The sequence below is a fragment of the Kogia breviceps genome, chromosome 4 (genome assembly GCF_026419965.1).
Source record: "Kogia breviceps isolate mKogBre1 chromosome 4, mKogBre1 haplotype 1, whole genome shotgun sequence".
NCBI lineage: Eukaryota > Metazoa > Chordata > Mammalia > Artiodactyla > Physeteridae > Kogia > Kogia breviceps.
Window position 1 is genome coordinate 142,084,365 of NC_081313.1, and position 19,272 is coordinate 142,103,636.

General features: G+C 46.2%; 1 protein-coding gene across 5 annotated transcripts in view; it reads right to left on the reverse strand.

Annotated features, from left to right (window-relative positions):
* SLC36A1 (solute carrier family 36 member 1) overlaps positions 1-19,272 on the reverse strand; it is a 302,007-nt gene that overhangs the window by 35,243 nt on the left and 247,492 nt on the right. Inside the window, exon 13 of one of the 5 annotated variants that reach the window (XR_010840297.1) lies at positions 1,849-3,230. The exons of 3 other annotated variants lie outside the window; for them this stretch is intronic. Coding sequence is in view for 1 of the 2 variants with exons in the window: in XM_067032032.1 (XP_066888133.1) it covers positions 3,124-3,230 (107 nt within the window). In the remaining variant the exon portion in view is untranslated. Of the gene's footprint in view, positions 1-1,848; positions 3,231-19,272 lie in introns of those variants that run through there. One more of the 5 variants, XM_067032032.1, reaches the window with a different exon arrangement.

Consider the following 19,272-nt stretch of genomic DNA (forward strand, 5'->3'; position numbering starts at 1 on the left):
ACATTTTCTTGGAAACGGCAGATTACAGCTAGACCCTAAGCTCTGTGTGCAGGCATATCCCAGCATCTAGCACCGTCAATAGTAGGTGTTGAATAAATTGATTGTTGTATGACTGAATGAGTTGTTAGACACATTGGTCATTTACTGAATCACAGCTTGACACAATTGGAGGGATCCTAGAGATGTTTTAGCCTGATTTCTCCCATTTTACAGAGGAAGAAACCAAGGTGAGGGGACTTCCCATGAGACAGTACTGAGTGATAATTTGATCCCAGGCCTCCTGCCCCCAGTCCTGGGCTCACTTTATAATACTGGAGCCTCTCAAAATGGGACGCTGACCACTTTTTGTTCTGAAGATTATTTTTCGCATGAAATTACACTGAATCCACAGATTCAGTATATTATTTGTTTTTAAATATTTTTCCAAGCCTTCTGATCACATGGAGGAGAAAGTCTTGGTTTGAAGCTATTAAATTGCTAACACCCCTCACTTGCTAATCTTTCTTTTTTTTTAACAACAGTGGACATGTTAGGCTCAGAGCCTTCACAAGAAACAGAAGTAATTTAGTTTAATATTGTTATCTAAATGTTTTGTAGAAATTTTCAAGCATAATTCAAAGCAAAGAGAATAATATTATTAACCTCCTATGTACCAGCACCCAGCTCTAATTACTCTCAAGATTTTATCAAGCTTGTTTACACACCCAGCACCATCACACACTTTTTTGCAGAAGTATTTCAAAACAAATCTTATACATTATATCATCACACTCATAAATATTTCAGTATGTAAAGCTAACAGATAAGAACTTTCTTTTCAGTGGAGCCACAATTCCATCATCTCACCTAACACAATTAAAAGTAATTCTTTAGTGTCATCCAATACCCAGTCTGCGTTCAAATTTTCCAAATTATCTCAAAAATATTTCTATTTGGCTGATTTGAATCAAGATACAAAGAAACTCATACCGTACACTACTTTTATGTCCCATTCAATTTATTGGAGTTCCTCCCCATGCCCCACCTTTTTTCACACCATTTATTGAACAAACAATCTTATTTGTCCTGCAGAATTTCTCACATTCTGGATTTGGCTGGTTGGATTCTTGCAGTGTTTCTGAATATGTTCCTCTATCCCTGTAAACTGGTAGATGAAGATTCAGATTGATACTGAAAGTGGTTCCTGAGAAACAGAATCTTAAGATGAGTTTTCCAAATTGGTTCTCTAGTCTGACTAGGTTTAAAGGCACTAATGACCTTGTTTTCAGGGCTAAAAGGGACACTTGCAGTCTATGGCAGGTGGTGGTACAACTGTTACTCACACTATTAGCTAAAGATTCCCATAACCAAGTACCTATAGAAGCCAAGGCCCTAAGTGACCAAATATTCTCCATCATAGAACATCTTAGTGAAATTAAGGAGGGTGATGCAGCTGGTTGGTTGCTTCTAAGGGTGCTGCCAGAGGCAAGGAAAGAAAATGACGAACTCAGGACTTTAAATTCCCAGTAAGCATTTTGTTTAATTGTTTCATTTTTAAAATGTATCTCTTAGGCTCTAAATGTTGGTTGCTAATGATATCAGTACAAGTTATTTCCTCTACCACCTATATAATTTATTTCTTTTTCTTTTTTTTTTTTTTTTTTTTTTTTTTTTTTTTTTCGGTATGCGGGCCTCTCACTGTTGTGGCCTCTCCCGTTGCGGAGCACAGGCTCCGGACACGCAGGCCTAGCGGCCATGGCTCACGGGCTTAGTTGCTCCGCAGCATGTGGGATCTTCCCGGACCAGGGCACGAACCCATGTCCCCTGCATCGGCAGGCGGATTCTCAACCACTGCGCCACCAGGGAAGCCCTATAATTTATTTCTTTATCCTATCGTATCCAGATTCTAACATTAATACTAAAAATAAGTCTATGGAATATACTTTTTTTCCTAAGTATATATCTCCTTAAGGATGAACAGCCAAAATACTATTAAATTTACTTGAAATAATGGTTCTCAGGATGGTTATGCTACCAACGTGATATACAATGAGGCTCTTTTGCTCCTGTATGCTTTTGTTTTTAGAATTTACTTTATCCCTTTGATATAATTTAGCATTTTAAATTATGTAAAACGTTTAATAGTTCCAAAGTTAGAATTATATAACAAGGTATATTCAGAAAGCTAGCTTTTATCAATAATCTTTTTCTCTTTCCCTAAGGTAAACACTTCTATTAATTTTTGGTCTGTCTTTTGTTTCTCTTTGAAAATATAAGCAAACACCTATCAGATTTTTGTTTGTCTCTCCCTTTTACTCTAAACACTGTTTGGCACCTTGTGTTTTTGTAGTTGCTTATTTATTTTTTAGCTAATATGTCCTGGAGATCATTTTATAGCATTATATAAAAATTTCCTGGACCTAGAGATTGTCATACAGAGCGAAGTAAGTCAGGAAGAGAAAGACAAATAGCATATAATATCAGTTATATGTGGAATCTAGAAAAATGGCTCAGATGAACTTATTTGCAAAGCAGAAATAGAGTCACAGATTAGAAAATAAACTTATGGTTACCAAGGGAGGAGGTGGGTGGGATGAACTGGGAGATTTGAATTGACATACATACACTACTGTATATAAAATAGATAACTAATGAGGGCTTCCCTGGTGGCGCAGTGGTTGAGAGTCCGCCTGCCGATGCAGGGGACACGGGTTCGTCCCCAGTCCGGGAATATCCCACATGCCGCAGAGCGGCTGGGCCCGTGAGCCATGGCCGCTGAGCCTGCGCGTGTGGAGCCTGTGCTCCGCAACAGGAGAGGCCACAACAGTGAGAGGCCCGCATACCGAAAAAAAAAAAAAACAAAAACTAATGAGAACCTACTGTATAGCACAGGGAACTCTACTCACTGCTCTGTGGTGACCTAAATGGGAAGGAAATCCAAGAGAGTGGATATATGTATACGTATAACTGATTCACTATGCTGTACAGTAGAAACTAACACAACACTGTAAAGCAACTATACTCCAATACAAAAAATTTAAAAAAAATAGAAATTTCCCCTCGTTCTCTTTTACACTGAGTTACAATTTAATACCATCATTTTATTAGCACTGTGTCAATTACTTTCTATTTATGACAAGTTTATCAGTCAGGTTCCTGGCAGGAAACAGACGGCACTTTCAAAAATGTGGGTCCAGGCAGGTCAACCACAGGGATGGCACAGGTCCCCGGGGCCAGCAACAGCACGGGACCTGAGGGGCAAAAGGGGAGAGGTGGTTACAGGAACAAGAGGGGGGCCTTGGATGGGAGCTGGGCCTCTGGGCAGAGGGACACAGTCAGTCTGCTGTAAAACCCCAGGGCAGGAGCTGGGCGAACTGATACGAGCCAGCCAACCTCGCTCTTCTTTCTCCTCTTCCCAGTCTCCTACTGTGCTCCGCACTGGCCCATCCCAAATGGAAACAGGCCATGGGCACCCACTGAGGTGGGTTTAAGACCAACCTCTGTGGATGGACCTAGAGTCTGTCATACAGAGTGAAGGAAGTCAGAAAGAGAAAAACGAATACCGTATGCTAACACATGTGTCTGGAATCTAAAAAAAAGGTTCTGAAGAACCTAGGGGCAGGACAGGAATAAAGACGCAGACCTACTAGAGAATGGACTTGAGGACACGGGGAGGGGGAAGGGTAAGCTGGGACGTTGTGAGAGACTGGCATGGACTTATATACACTACCAAATGTAAAACCAATAGCTAGTGGGAAGCAGCCGCATAGCACACGGAGATCAGCTCGGTGCTGTGTGACCACTTAGAGGGGTGGGATAGGGAGGGTGGGAGGGAGATGCAAGAAGGAGGGGATATAGGGATATATGTATACATATAGCTGATTCACTTTGTTGTAAAGCAGAAACTAACACAACAATGTAAAGCAATTATACTCCAATAAAGATGTTTAAAAAATTAAAACATTTTTTAAAAGACAAAAAAAACCCCAAAATAAGTAAATAAATTAAAGTCTATTGTTTAAAAAAAAAAAAAGACCAACCTCTGTGCAGAGGGGGAGGGGCGGAGAGTGCATCTCAGGCACAGTTAGTGAGACAGTTTTTCACTTATTTTGGTTTTAAAAAATAAGCTGAAATAAGATGATAGGTGTTAGGAGGACACGGCAAAGATAGTGAAGGTAGTGCCCAATGACTGAATCTGAGAAACCCCGCTCAGGAGGACACACTGCCTCCTTGTATTTTAGGAGAAAGCCTCCCCTCTCTCCTGGCTCCCCACTGGCTGCCTTTCCTCTGGACCTCTGAGAGTTGCTGAGAAACATTAGGGAAATGATATTTTTCATTGGAAAGAGAGGAGAGGCCCTGGGAGGTCACTGGGTGAAGGACGCTGAGAGCCCCTGAAATGGATCTGTGCTCCCCTGGGCCTTCCACTGCCTGCTCCCCTCACCCCAAACCTGTTCCCTTGACTACTCTTCCGGGGAGCACAGGGCCTTCTTTCTTATTCCCTGATCAGCTGAGCCACTGAGGGAAGGTGGATGCTGCCCGGTCTTGGGGCTGAAACCCTGGGCTGGAAACCAGAGAAGGACTTAAAAGAGGTGGAGGATCCCCTGCCTGTATTCAGTGCAAGCCCCACCTGGCCCTGGCTCACCGCCGCCATGGCCTGAGGGCTAAGCGAGGACCTCAGAGAAGATCTCTCCAAGGATGGGGGAGCCAGAAAGCTGTATGATTCCAGGGTGGGAGAGATAAAAGAGACCATTCTAAAAGTAGGGAGCCCTCCTGCCTTTTCTTGGCCTTCCACCACTAGGTATAATCTCATTTACTCAAATGAGCGATTGAGCCCTTCCTCTGGGCCTGGCACTCTGCAAAGCTAGGAACACAATGGAGAACAAGGTATCATTTCCACACGCCCCTCCACCCCCTTCCCCCCGGCATGAAACTCATAGTATAGTGCGGAGGAGAGATGAGTAAACACTTACAGAGCCTGTAGGGAAGGTACCTAACCCAGTCTTTGGGAATCAGAGAAGCTTTCCAAAGGAAGTGATGTCTAGGCTGAGCACTGAAGGATGGTAGGGATGAGCAAGTCCATAGGGAAATTTTCCTATGCAGGGAAAATAGGATACACAAAGGTAGCTGCAGGTTCAAGAGATCCTGGTGTCATAGAGCAATTACAAGTGGGTCAGTTTATTAGAATGTGTGTGTGTCGGTGGGGGGGGGGGTGTTGGGCAAGGGATGGGAGGTGTTGAGGGATGAGGCTGGAGGGTAGGCAGGGGCCAGGCTATGCAGGAACTCAAGCTGCCTTAAGGAGCTTGAAGGGTATATTCTGCGGGGAATGAAGTGTTTAGGCAGGGGAGTGACACCAGATTTGTGTTCAAGAGACTCTTCATGCTACCCGAGAGGTAGCCCTCAAAAGTGCCTTGATATGTCCATCCTCACTGTCATTCCCTGGATCCCTGCAACAGCAAGTTCTCCTCCTAAATCCCCCAGCATGTGTGTTTCTGCTCTAGGTGAACTCCTCCCTCCCTCCCTCCTTCCTTCCCTCTCTCTCTCTCTCTCTCCAGTACCTCAGAATGTGCTCTTATTTGGAGATAGGGCCTTTAAATACGTGCTTAAGTTAAAATGAGGTCAATAGGGTGGGCCCTAGTCCCATATGACTGGTGTCCTTATAAGAAGAGGAAATTTGGACACAGACACACACCGAGGGAAGACCATGTAAAGACAGGGAGAAGACAGCTATTTACAATCCAAGAGGAGAGGCCTTGGAAGAAACCAACCCTGATGACACCTTCATCTCAGACATCTAGCCTCCACAATTGTGAGAAAACAAATTTCTGTTGTTAAAGTCACCCAGTATGTGGTACTTTGTTATGGCAGCCCTAGTAACTAATACACTGTGCAATTCACCTATTTAAGGTGTATAATTCAATGGTTTGTAGTATATCCACAGAGTTGGGCAGTTGTGCTGATCACCACAATCAATTTTAGAATCTTTTCATCATGCCCAAAAGAAACCTCATTAGCATCCATTCTCCCTAGGAGCCCCCCTACCGCCAAACCCCATCCCCAGCTCTGGGTAACTATTAACCATCTTTCTGTCTCTATAGATTTGCCTATTCTGGACATTTTATATAAATGGTATCATGCAATATATGTATGGCCTTTTGTGACTGCTTCTGTCACTTAGCATACTGTTTTCAAGATTTCTGTGGGCTGCTGACTATAGTGTCTCTCAGCTATGTGTACGTGGTGCTTTTTCACTCCCAAAGCCATCAGCCACCTATGAGCACAATTCGTGTCTGATTCATGCCTTTATTGCTCACAGCACATGCCTGGCATATGGTGAATTCATTTTTCTGTGAAATCATTTTTATTGTGAATAAAGGGGAAAATATATATTCAAAAAAATAATGTAGAGTCTTTAGAAAAGATTACATTGTGTGACTTTGCCAGTAGTTAAAAACCAAATCAGGGGCTTCCCTGGTGGCACAGTGGTTAAGAATCCGCCTGCCAATGCAGGGGACACGGGTTCGAGCCCTGGTCAGGGAAGATCCCACATGCCGCGGAGCAACTAATCCCGTGCACCACAACTACTGAGCCTGGGCTCTAGATCCCACGAGCCACAACTACTGAGCCTGTGAGCCACAACTACTGAAGCCTGCGCCTAGAGCCTGTGCTCTGCAACAAGAGAAGCCACCGCAATGAGAAGCCTGAGTACTGCAACGAAAAGTAGCCCCCGCTCTCTGCAACTAGAGAAAGGCCGCGCCCAGCAATGAAGACATAATGCAGCCTAAAATAAATAAATAAAATAAGTAAATTTATTAAAAAAAAAAATCAGGTCAGGGGAGGTGGGGGGAGAAGTGATAAATTAGGAGTTTAGGATTAACAAACTATTATACACACTACTATATGTAAAATAGGTAAACAACAAGGACCTACTGTATAACACAGGGAACTATACTCAATATCTTTTAATAACTTATAATGGAAAAGACTCTGAAAAAGTATATATATATATATATATATATATATATATATCTGAATCACTTTGCTGTACACTTGAAACTAACACAGCATATACTTCAATTTTTAAAATACACTAAAAAACCCAAATCAAATTCCAGTTAACCTTAACATTCATTAGAGTTAATTTCTTAAAAATAATTATATCATTATTCCTTAAGCCTTCTAATCTTTGCACCTAGTAAGACTGAGTTTTTAAAAACTGTGATAAAATAAACATAACATTCATATGAGGAGTTCTTGAAAATGGAAAAATCATCACTGTCGAGCAAATGTAAGCATTGGGTGAGGCCACAGGGCTGTACTGGTGATCAAGACATACAAGGTCCCTGCTCAAGGGACACTTCGATTCTGGGGAGAGGGAGATAGAGAACCCCACGAATAAACACACTAGGTAAATTTATCTTCTGATACGTGCTATAAAGAAAATCCCCCCAGGGTGGTATGACAAAGTGACTGGAGATTAGGGGGTAGGTCATGAATCTTTTTGAGATTAGGTCGTTAGTGAAGGCTTCTCTCAAGAATTAGTTGAGCTGAGATCAGATGGCTGGAGGGTAGCATGTCTGTGAATTCCTGGAGTTAGAACATTCCAGATGGGAACAGCAAGTGCCAGGTCCCTAAGGTAGAACAAGGATCTGCTTCACAGAGAGAAGACCAGTGCAGGTAATGAGTATAAAGTAAGGGAGTGAGTAGTTTGAGCTGGAGGCTGATAGCTGGGACCAGATTACATAGGGCTTTGGGGGTCAAGAAAAAGAATTTGGATTAAAGCAATTAGGAAACATTAAGGGTGAATCAATTAGAATTAAGTTTGACTGCGTATAAAGGGAAACCCCAAAGTAATAGTGCCTTAAACAAGATAGAAATGATTTCTCTATCAGGTAAAATTCCACGGTTGATATGGCAGCTCCTTGGTCATCAGGGCCCAGGCTCTTTCTATCTTAGCTAATGGCTTCCATTCTTAAGGTCATTTTGTGGTCCAATATAGCTGCTGGCACTCCAGCCATTATGTCTGCATTCCAGGCAGCAGGAAGAAGGGAGGAAGGAAAGGCCAAAGGGATAGATTTCCAGTGGCTAGATCAAAGTATTGCTGGAAATAACAACTCTGTCCTTTGGAGTCCTTTTTCATCCCGCCAGAAATGAGTGTCTACCACATGATAGAACTTCACCACCTTGGGAAGGAGAAGGGATGAAGAGGACCAGCTCAGTCTGCTCTGCCTGCCAAGAGTGAGCATTTGAAGGATCTGAGGGGAATTCCCTGGAGGTCCCGTGGTTAGGACTCTTCGGTTTCACTGCTGAGGGCCCGGGTTCAATCCCTGATCACGGAACTAAGATCCCACAAGCCGCGCAGCATGGCCAAATTAAAAAAAAAAAAAAAAAAGATATTACAATATCATTGAAGGACCTGAGGAGGAGAGTCCATGTCAAGAGTCTATTGAGGACACAATACATAAGATATTTGGATTTAGCCACAAGCAGAGCTGCCTCTAGGGTGTACATGGCCTTGGCCAAATTTTCGGGGGAGGGTTAGAGCCCCTATCTATATAAATAATTTGATTTTTTAAAAAAGAAATACATGGACTTCCCAGCTGAGTCAAATTCCTGAAAGGATCCTTCTCAGAAACTCCATACATCTCATTGGCTAGAAAATGGCTACTGCGGGAGAGAATTCTGCAAGGGTTTCAAGCAAGGCAGGGACATGAAGTGATGTGCATTTTAAAGGAGTCATTCTAGTTGCTGCGTGGAAGGGGCAAGAGTGGAAAGAATATCAAAGAGGGAGTTGCAGACTCAGTTCCTCGTCCTGATGATATTCAAATTAACCATGTGACCTTGAACAAGTCTCTCCTCCTGCCTGGGCCCGAGTTACTTCATTTCTTAAATTGGGTTGGACGTGAGGAGCACTCAGTCCCCTTCCCCTTAGGAGGCTGACATACCAGAGGTGGTTGCCTGTGGGCCTGGCAGCTCTCAGGGCAGATTCCATGCCCTGGAGAAGCATCTCTGGGAGGCTCTCCTGTCCTCTATCTCCTTAACCCCACAGCTCTGAAAGGCACCTGCCTTCAGGCCTTGGCGCCCAGGTTCCGGAAGGAGGGAGAAGGCCCAGCCCTGGCTCCTGTGTGTCCCTCCACCTGCCCCGGACCTGCCTGTTCCTGCTCCATCTGTCTCCTCCACGTCTGCCTCTCCTCTGCTTTCTCCGGCTCCCTCCCAGCCTCCTGCCTAGACTTCCAACAACACCACACCCAGCCCATGCCAGCCTCCAGGCTGTGCTGCTCCTGATGCCTAGTCTGTCTCTCTTTGGTGGTTTCTTCCTCTCACAGTCCCTCTTTGCCTTTCCCTCTATGTCTGATTCCCTCTTTTAAAAGCATAAAATAACAGGCGATTACGTGTCCATAAAAAAATGCAATACAGAAGTATTAAGAAGTGAGCATGAAGTCCCTTTCACCTCCATTTTCCACTCCAATCCATCCCCTCTCCAGAAGCTACCACTATTTACGGTTTTGTGTGATGCATGGCCAACACTACATTCTGCTTTTAGCCCTTATGTCTCTCTCTCTCTTTCTCTCTCTCTCTGATTTTGTGTATGGGTTTGACTGAGTCTGAGTCCCTCAGCCTTTATCTCTGTCTGTGTCTCTGTGTTTCTGTCTCTGTTTTTTTCCTCTCTCTCTGACTCTCTGTATGGGTCTGACTGGATCTCAGTCTCTCTGCCTTTATCTCTTTTTTTTTTTTTCCTTTTGGCTGCACCATGACTTGAGGGATCTTAATTCCCCGACCAGGGATTGAACCCAGGCTCCGGCACTGAAAACACCGAGTCCTAACCACTGGACCGCCAGGGAATTCCCATCTCTGTCTTTGTCTCTTTCTGTTTCTCTATGTTGCTTTCTCCTGCCGGTCTGCCAGTGTCTCTCTCTCTCTCTCTTTCCCTTTCTCTCTCTGTCTCTGCGTCTCACTCTCACTCTTTCTTTATCTGCCTCATTCTATCTTTGCTTCTCTTGTCAAAAATATAGTTTTTTTAAAAGTTAAAAACACAACTTGCATAAAAATAAAAAATGGGCACATGTCAATGATTTATTTAACCTGTTAATGAGGGAATAAGCAGGGTGGTAAAGCTGATTCAAGGAGAGTTCAAAGAGAGATCACGTCTACAAAGGCATTGAAGGAAGGCTGGAAAAAGTCTGCTAGGACATATACAAAACTGGTTAATGTCCTACAAGGCATTAAAACTGTAACCTCTGGGCTTCTTTCTTTAACTGGACAGAAATCTATGAGTTAATATGTAACTTCAGAGCCAAACCCCCTAATCAATAGTAAACAGCAAGTCAAACAACAATATATCCCCTAGAGAAGCAGATCTTTGGACAGGTGTGTTAGCCCAAGCTTCAGTCTAATGTCAGGAGAATACGCAGGGACTTCCCTGGTGGTCCAGTAGTTAACACTCTGTGCTTCCACTGCAGGGGGTGCGGGTTCGATCCCTGGTTGGGGAACAAGACACGCTGCACAGCCAAAAAAAATTTTTTTTAAAGATAAAAGACCTCTTTGCTTAGTACATTCATTTATTTAAAAAAAAAAAAAAAAAAGAGGATATGCAGTCAGCCTTTTGTCTTATTGCTAAGTTTTGAGTCATTTTCTCCACATTTGTTTCTCTGTGTCTGCCTCTTCCCCTCTCTCCTCACCTCTGTCTCTCTCTTGATCATGACAGACTCTGTCGGTGTCTCTCTCTTCCTCTGTCCGAGCCTGTCTCCCTTTGACTGTGTCCCTCTGTCTTGATTTCACAAACTCATTTTAGTCACCTTTACCTGGGAGTCAGCCATGTGCCAGGACCCGCACAGGAGCTACAGGGAAAGGCCAGAGCTGAATCCCAGAGCTGACATGCCCCTGCCACTCTGTCTGAATTTCTTTTTAGCCTTGGAAGGACATCAGATGGAAATTCTGAGCACTTGGAGGAAAGGAGCTGAGGGTGTGGGACGTGGCAGGAGAAGGGAGGGCCGGTGAGCTGTTGTGGGCTGTAGCAACCTCCTGGCTTCAGCTGGCTGGGGCAGAGATGATTTCACACCACAAAAATGTCTGAATCAGGAGAATAATCCAACTTGGGATAAGGCTGTGAAGCGGGGCCGTTTAGTGGGGGAGGGCAGGGGGTGGAGATCTCAGTGTTGCAACCATTGACCAAGATGGGTGGCTGGCTACAATTCCTCACGGCCCTGGGATTTCAGGAAAGAGACCATTTCTTCTCCCACGTTGCAAGTGAAGGCGCACAGCCTGGTCTCTCGAGAGACAGCGGGACAGACTTAGGGTTGCCACCCTGGAGGATCGTAAGTCTCCACTTGCAAACCTGAGGACCTGAGGGAGGGAGAGAAGCAGGAGCCAAAATAGAAAAAGAAGAGGAAACACTGAACTGAAAGGCTGGAAGGCCTTGAGTTAAATGACTTGCGATTTTCAAGAGTTATTTAGCTGCAGAACCTCATTAAAATAGCCAAACAGCTGCCTCTGGGGGTCTAAGGAGGGAACCTGAGTGCCCTCATCTTGGTCCTCATCCCCTGCTGTTTGGAAATGACGACCTAACCCGACAGCCTCATTTCACAAGCGAGCTAACTGCCCAGAGAGGGGAGATGACTTGCCCAAATCATTTACAGAGTGAGGAACTCAGGCCCCTTGATTCTTGGTCCACTACTCTTCTCAAAAAGATGGGAAGGACAGAAAGAGGAGGGGCCCAGGCAAAACGGAAGAAGAAAAATGAGAAAATGGAGGAGAAGAGGAACAGATTAGCAGAGAGAAGGAAGCAAGAGGCTATGTATCTTTTAAAGTTTTCAAAACCAGAAAGTAAGACGTTGGCCCTTCTCCCAGAAAAATACAGAAGAGGGATGGTCCATCTCTTAAAGAAAGGTGAACCAGCCCCTATCAGTAAAGGTGCCAAACTGGTGGCCAATGGAGAGATTCCTCCTGAAGTTGGATTTTGTTTGGAGGGCAAAACATTTTTAAAAAGGGCAGAAGGGAGACTTCCCTGGTGGTCCAGTGGTGAAGACTTCGTCTTCCAATGCGGGGGGTGCGAGTTCGATCCCTGGTCGGGGAACTAAGATCCCACATGCCTCGCAGCCAAAAAACCAAAACATAAAATAGAACCAATATTGTAACAAATAAAGACTTTTAAAAATTAATTAATTAAAAGGGCGGAAGGGATCTGAGAGCCTCTGGGTGGGGCACGTTCTCTCCAGGTTGCGCAAGGCCCAAACAATCCTTAGAGGAGCTGCTCACATCCATCACCTGCCTGCCCCTGAAGATGATAAATTTACCTCCCTGGTAACCCTTGTTTCTCCTCCAGGGATGTACCCGGCTGGTGGATGGAGCCCCTTCCTCATGGCTGCCTACCTGGGGTGAGCGGACTGCAAGCTTCCGGGGAGGGGGGGTCTCACATCCTCCAGGGCTCATGCGTGGCTCTTGGAAACCTCCCCTTTCCCACAGGGCCTGGTATAGTTTGTGAGTTTGCGATGCTCCGTGTCTGGGACAGATTACCCTCTTTTTCTCTGTTCATTTTTTCTTCACCCATAAAGCCAGTGGACTAAAAATAAATTTGTACATTTCATTTTTTTTTGTTTTGTTTTGCGATAAGTGGGCCTCTCACTGTTGTGGCCTCTCCCGTTGTGGAGCACAGGCTCCGGACGCGCAGGCTCAGCGGCCATGGCTCACGGGCCCAGCCGCTCCGCGGCATGTGGGATCTTCCCGGACCGGGGCACGAACCCGCGTCCCCTGCATCGGCAGGCGGACTCTCAACCACTGCGCCACCAGAGAAGCCCTCAATTTTGTTTTTTAAGCAGCGAACCCACTCTAGGAAATGAAATGAAATCTTAGGCAAAAGTCTGATATGTCAGACAGATAAAAGTAGTTCTGCTCTAGATAACTAATAAGAACCTGCTGTGTAGCACAGGGAACTCTGCTCAATACTCTGTAATGGCCTATATGGGAAAAGAATCTAAAAAAGAGCAGATGTATATATATATATGCATAACTGAATCACTTTGCTGTACACCTGACACTAACACAACATCGTAAATCAACTATACTCCAAAAAAAAAAGTAGTTCCGCTCTGGTTGAAGGCACGGATGGACTGGCACCTAGAGACCTGCCCCTGTGGCCTCCTTTCCGTCCTCTTGAGACTCCTGCATGAAACTCCTATAGAAGCCAGTTTGAACACCACTGGCTTGGAAAATCTCAAAGATTCATCACAAGAAGTTGCTGTCTGAGAACAGAAGCCAGAAGTGGGGAGAGGTGACATATTGGGGCCATGTTAGATCAGCCTCAGAAGAGAGTGATGAGACCTGCCTTCCAGGCAATGGTGGGGAAAAAAGAGACTTGTGTTGGAGATGGGGGTAGAGGTTCTACTGGTTAATCCAGATCTTTCTTCCATGTCTCCTATCTGCCCAGCCCTGGGACCTGGAAAAGACCAATGGAGGCTCCAGGCTGCCTCCCAGGTCGGCTGAGTCACAGCACCGGCTGCCACGTCGCTGGGCTGGCAGGGCTGTCATTACTCCTGGGTCTACAGCTGCTAAAACTGAAGAGAGGTTTGGTTTGCGGGCCACGTCAGGGAAGATGTAAGAGCTGCCACGTTGTTGGGTTGGGTTATTGGGCTTTCCCCCTCCTTCAGAAAAGATTTCCAGGCGTGTGGGGTTTCTAAAGAAAATTGGTGCCTGTGTGGGAGTGTTCCCTGGACCAGGACCAGCAGCTGCAGTGTTACAGAGCCAGGGGTGGGAGGAGGCAGAACTAATCCATAGTCGAGCTCCTCCAACTCCACCCAGGGCTACGGGGAGACAGCTCAGGCCAGAGGGAGCCTGGCATCCTCAGTCATGGATACAGAGCCTCAGAGGAAGAATAAAAGGCTATGAAACCAGTATACAGATCTTTGACATTTAAAGAGTGCTCGTCCACACCAACAGCAGAAGGTGTTTTCTCAGCGTGCTTTAACAGAGCAATAGCCCAAAGAACTCGTTAGCTCGGGTCAAGTCCCAGATCTGCCATTTACTGGCCACGTGACCCAGGACAAGTCGCGTCACCTTCCTGGACTTTAGTTTCTTCTTTGGACAAGGGCATTGGATCAAATAGGCATTCCCCCAAAGGTATTTTCATGGAACACGAGTTCTGTGGGACGCATTCAGAAGTTCATGAAAAGAGAGATGTGTAAATGTTAGATGGAGTTAAACAGGTTTCTTTTCTGCAGAACTTTTCAGAGGCTTTAAGGCTCTCATATGCCTGAGGAATAGCTATGAGGAAGGTGGCAGATGCCACATTTCCAAAACTCACTTGAACCCAGGGTCCCCCTTTTTATCTGAGGCCTAATAGTTTGTGGACATGCTTTGGGAAATGTTTAATGATCTAATGGTACGATGGCTCACATTTATTGATAGTGTAGAATATGAACAGTGAGCCAAACACGTTACCTATATGATCTCATTTAATCCTCACAAGATAGAGGGGAGAGTAATACGTTACACTTGAGAAAACTGAACTTGGAGATGAAATAACATGCCCCCAGTTTTAGAGTTAAGTCACTTGCTACAGGATCCAGGCCCAGAGATCTGACTCCAACGCTGTGACTTCTGACTTTGCTCTTGCTAACTAACTCTCTGAAACCCACACTCGTTTGAATCTTACACTGACTTTGCACCCAGGAGGGTCAGATAATTACGCTCATTTAACAGACAAGAAACCGAGGTGGGGGCTTCCCTGGTGGCGCAGTGGTTAAGAATCCGCCTGCTAATACAGGAGACACGGGTTCGAGCCCTGGTCCGGGAAGATCCCACATGCCGCAGGGCAATTAAGCCTGTGCGCCACAACTTCTGAGCCTGTGCTCTAGAGCCTGTGAGCCACAACTACTGAGCCTGGGCGCCTAGAGCCCGTGCTCTGCAACAAGAGAAGCCACTGCAATGAGAAGCTCATGCGCCGCAACGAAGAGTAGCCCCTGCTCACCTCAGCTAGAGAAAACCCCGTGTGCAGCAACAAAGACCCAGTGCAGGCAAAAATAAAATAAATAAAGTGAATAAATTTTTAAAAAGAAAAAGAAAACCGAGGTGGAGAGGAAAGATGGGCCACTCAAGGACAGACTACAGGCAGGGCCACAGGGCACAGGTCCTACTAAGGGCAGAACCTAACTGGAACTCAATCACTTCTCCTTGGGTGGGTCTGTGTCAATGCGAGGAAGTGCAGCCAACACATCGTGAACGGTTTGTCACCTCAACGAAGAAGGAGATGGCTCTGTAAGCTCTCCCTGGACCCTGGATGGAGGCAGCTGTTTAGTGGAAAGAGCCTCGGACCAAGGGTTAAGTTTGGAATTGTCATTTCAGCGCCACATGGGCCATCAGGGTGACCAAGAGCGGGACATTCTGTCTGCTCAAGCCCCGAATGTGCTTAGTAAATTCTGACTTTTCTACCTGAGAGACTGACTGTGCCACTCCGTAAGACTACGGGAATAAGAGTCCTTTGTGAATAGCAAAGAGCTGAGGGAAAATCTGAATTTGCCCAGTGGGAGTGTGCAAGTGGGGAGGGGTGCTGACATGAAATTTCATCCTCCTCTCCCTTTGGCCTTGCCCTGGTCAGTGGCCACTTTACTCAGGGGACCAAGGGCCAGATGACAATGGGGTCTTTGTGCCCCTCAGCCAATAGGAGGGCTGGCCCAGGAAAAGATACAGTAACAGGACGACAGGCTGAGTCAGTCCCCATGTGCCCAGGCCGTCTTAGCTTGGCAGCCTTGACCTTCAGCCAGATGCACAAAGGGTGCATTTCAAAGTTTTGATACATAATCTTCAGCCCAAAGGATCAGCTGGTCCAGTCCCTGACTCCAGAGACTTGGAACAGCCAGAGATGGCCTCCGCCTGGGCCTGGATTTTGGAGACCAGGGCTCTAGGCCCAGCTGTCTATACTGTGACCTTGGGCTCTATGATCCTCAATTTCCCCAGCCATACAAGGAGGTGTAGGGTTGGAGAGGGCTGAAGGGCCTTATCAGCTCTAAACTTTGAAAGACTAGGAGAGAGTCAGCCTGAGCTCAAAGGATGGGTGGGTTTGGGGCAGATGGGGGCAGGGAGGCAGCCTCACCAAGAGCATGGCATAGGCAGAGTTCTGATTAGGGAGGCTATGGAGAGTTGAGGTCTGGAGTTAAGCTACTTGTGTGGATTCCTGGCTTTATCACTGTGGGACTTTGAGCAAGTTATGTAGTTCCCTGAACCTTTGTTTCCTCATCTTTGGAATGTAAATGGTCATTGTACCTACCTATGGTAGACTAAATCATGCCCCCGCCCCCCCCCCCGCCAAAGAAGTCCATTTCTTATTCCTGTAACTATAAATATGGCTAAAGGGACCAACTTTGCAGGTGAAGTTAAGGCTTTGGAGATGGGAAAATTATCCTAGATTATCCGGGTGGGCCCACTGTAATCACAAGGGTCTCTATAAGAGGGAGGCAAGAGGGTCAAAGCCAGAAAAAGGAGATGCAATGATGGAAGCAGAGGTTGGAATGATGTGCTTGGAGGAATGGAGAATGGGCCACAAGCCAAGCGATGTGGGTGGCCTCTAGAAGCTGAAAAAGGCAAGGAGGCAGATTCTCCCCTCAAGCCTCCGGAAGGAACACAGCCCTGCCGACACCTTGATTTTAGGACTTCTGACCTCCAGAAATGTAAAGTAATAAATGTGTGTTTAAGTCACCAAGTTTGTGGTAATTTCTTAGAGCAATAATGGAAAACTAACATCCTACCTACGTGTGTATATTAAGTGAAGATTAAATGAGAGGATGGACATAAGTGTCTTGCCCAGTGTCTGCTGAGAAATATTGGATATTATTCTCTCTCTTCCCAGTTTACTCATAATTGTTCCAATGGGACATGGTCCCCCCCATAGGCCTTCAAGTTCCCACATGCAAAACTCAGTAAGTTTTTTACCTGCAAGCCCCCTTAGGATTTACAGCCTGGAGTTCTGAACCACTGAGATCCTGACACTGTTTCCGATGTGAGGCCTTAGGGGATGTTTCTTGGCACTGGTTTTATTTATTTAACTTTCTGCTTGGTGGCCTTCCTTCCTGAGAGAAGTTAAATCGACAAGAGCCTCCCTGATCTATTCCAGAGATCAGACCTCTCACGCCCTGTCCTGGTATTTCTGCCCATACATGGGAACACTGGTTGCCCACCTGGCCCCAGTCCAGCTCCCAGAGATGGTCCATCAGGTGGTGCAGGTGACACAGACTCTGGAGCTACGAGCAGAAAGACAAGCAGGTTCTCAGTAGGGTTGAGACTCTGCCTCTGAGCCAGGGCTCAGGAGACCTGGTTTTGAGCCCCAGCTCCACTGGGTGACTTGGGCCTCAGTTTCCTCGTATCTACAACATAGGTTCTAAGCCCTAGCCTGACTCCCTCACAGGACGGCTCTGTCATTCACTGAGAAAGTAGACGAAGAAGTACTTTGGAATGGCCGAAAGGGTGTAAAAATAATACGCATGAAGCAGAGGAAGAGGATGGAGAGAAGGAAGAGGAAGGCCAGGAGGAGAAGGGAAATCTCTGATCGGTAATTCTAACTACACTTTCAGTCACTTGAAGAAGCCAAGCTCTCCCCACCCAGAGTCTTGGCACTTATTCACCCCTTGCCTGGAACACGCCTCCCCCAGCCCTTCTCACTGACTCATGATACAACTTTTTTTTTTCTCAGAATCGGCCTCCTCCAAAGGCTTACCCCGACTACCTTATCGAAATAGTCCCCCCACTACTTTCTCAAGTCGTCTTGTTTAGTTCATTATAGAATTGATGACAACCTGAAACTCGTTTATCACCTGCCTCCGGCTGTGAGAATGTAAAAGGCACGAGGACAGCCTTTGTCCTACTTATTGCTACGGCCTCTGTGCAGTGGAGTCCATGAATGAGTGATGGAGACCAGCTGATGTCCTGGGAGGTGTGGGGAGCTTGGACGCTGTGCACCTGTGGGTATTGCCCTGGAGTTCTAAAGCTGTGCTGGGTGCTAAGTCAGGAAGGGCGGGATCAAGGTAGCGGGGGTGGTGCCTAAAGGAACACTGCTGGTGAGAGGGTGGAGGGGGTGGTGGGCAGCTGGTAGGGACCCCACGGCGCTGACTTCTCGTTCTGCGAGCTGAAAAGCTGATCCAATCTGATGCTGGGTCAGCAACATACTCAGCTAGGGAGATGGGCACCAAGTGGCTGTGTAGCCCAGAGTCCACAGATAGCAGAGCTGGAGGAGAACTTAGGAGAGGGTAGAGTGTAGTGGTTAAGGATTTGGGCTCTGGGATCCCCTAAACCTGGATTTGAATCTCTGATTTGACCATGTATTCGGTGCATGAGCTTGGGCAAATTATTGATCCGAAATTCACTTTCCACATTTCTAAAATGGGGATAATAGGAACTATTAAAAACTATAAAAACTATTAAAAACTATAAAATAGGAACTATTATAGTTCCTATTTTATAAAGGTTAGGTCAGTAAATACGTGCCAATCACCTAGCTCGGGGCTCGGCACATAGTAGGTGTTTAATAAATGCTGGCTCTCATTGCTACTATTATGCTGTCCAATCTACTTACCGATGGAAAAAGTATGGCTCAGACGGGAATGGGGAGGAGCCCTGTGTCACTTGGTAACTCAGTGGCAGAGTGGGAACTGGCACCCAGATCTAGCACATCTGGCCCAGCTGCACGTCTCTCCCTTCTCTTGGTGGTGACCTTGCTGGTGGCGCCCTTGCTGGTGGCAGGAGGAACAGCCTTAGTCCTAATGGTCTCCCTCCCTAGATCAAAGTCATCTTGCTTCAGAGGCTCCTGTTCTCCCAGGATGCTCTCACCCCTAGATAGAAAAAGCCTACCAAGTTTTCCTCTGAGGGATTTGGGCTCAGGGTTCCCCCACAGGGGCTTGGGAGCGGCCCCCAGACTGGATCTCTGTCCTAGAGCTTTAGCCTGGCCCCAACCGGCTTTCCAGTTCCTGAACAGAAGGCCATATGGGAACTCCAGCGAAACACTGGGAATCGTTCAATCAGCTCATTCTCATCAGCATCATTATCTTAGTTCATGAAGGAAAGCACAAAGTTTAGGTTAATTTTAGCCCCCGCGATCCCTGGGAGCTACAGCAACCAATCCTATGAAAACATACATCTGTCCACACTGCAAACAGGAACCTGAGGAGTCTGCCAGCACCCTATACTGAACAGCCGAGGCAGAGAACGCACTTTTGGCTTCTGGACCAGGGAGGGGTCTTGGGGGTCAGTTGGAACAGAGCAACTTTCATGGATTCCTGACCAGTCCCTTTGGAAACCTGAAGGAAGCCTTGGACC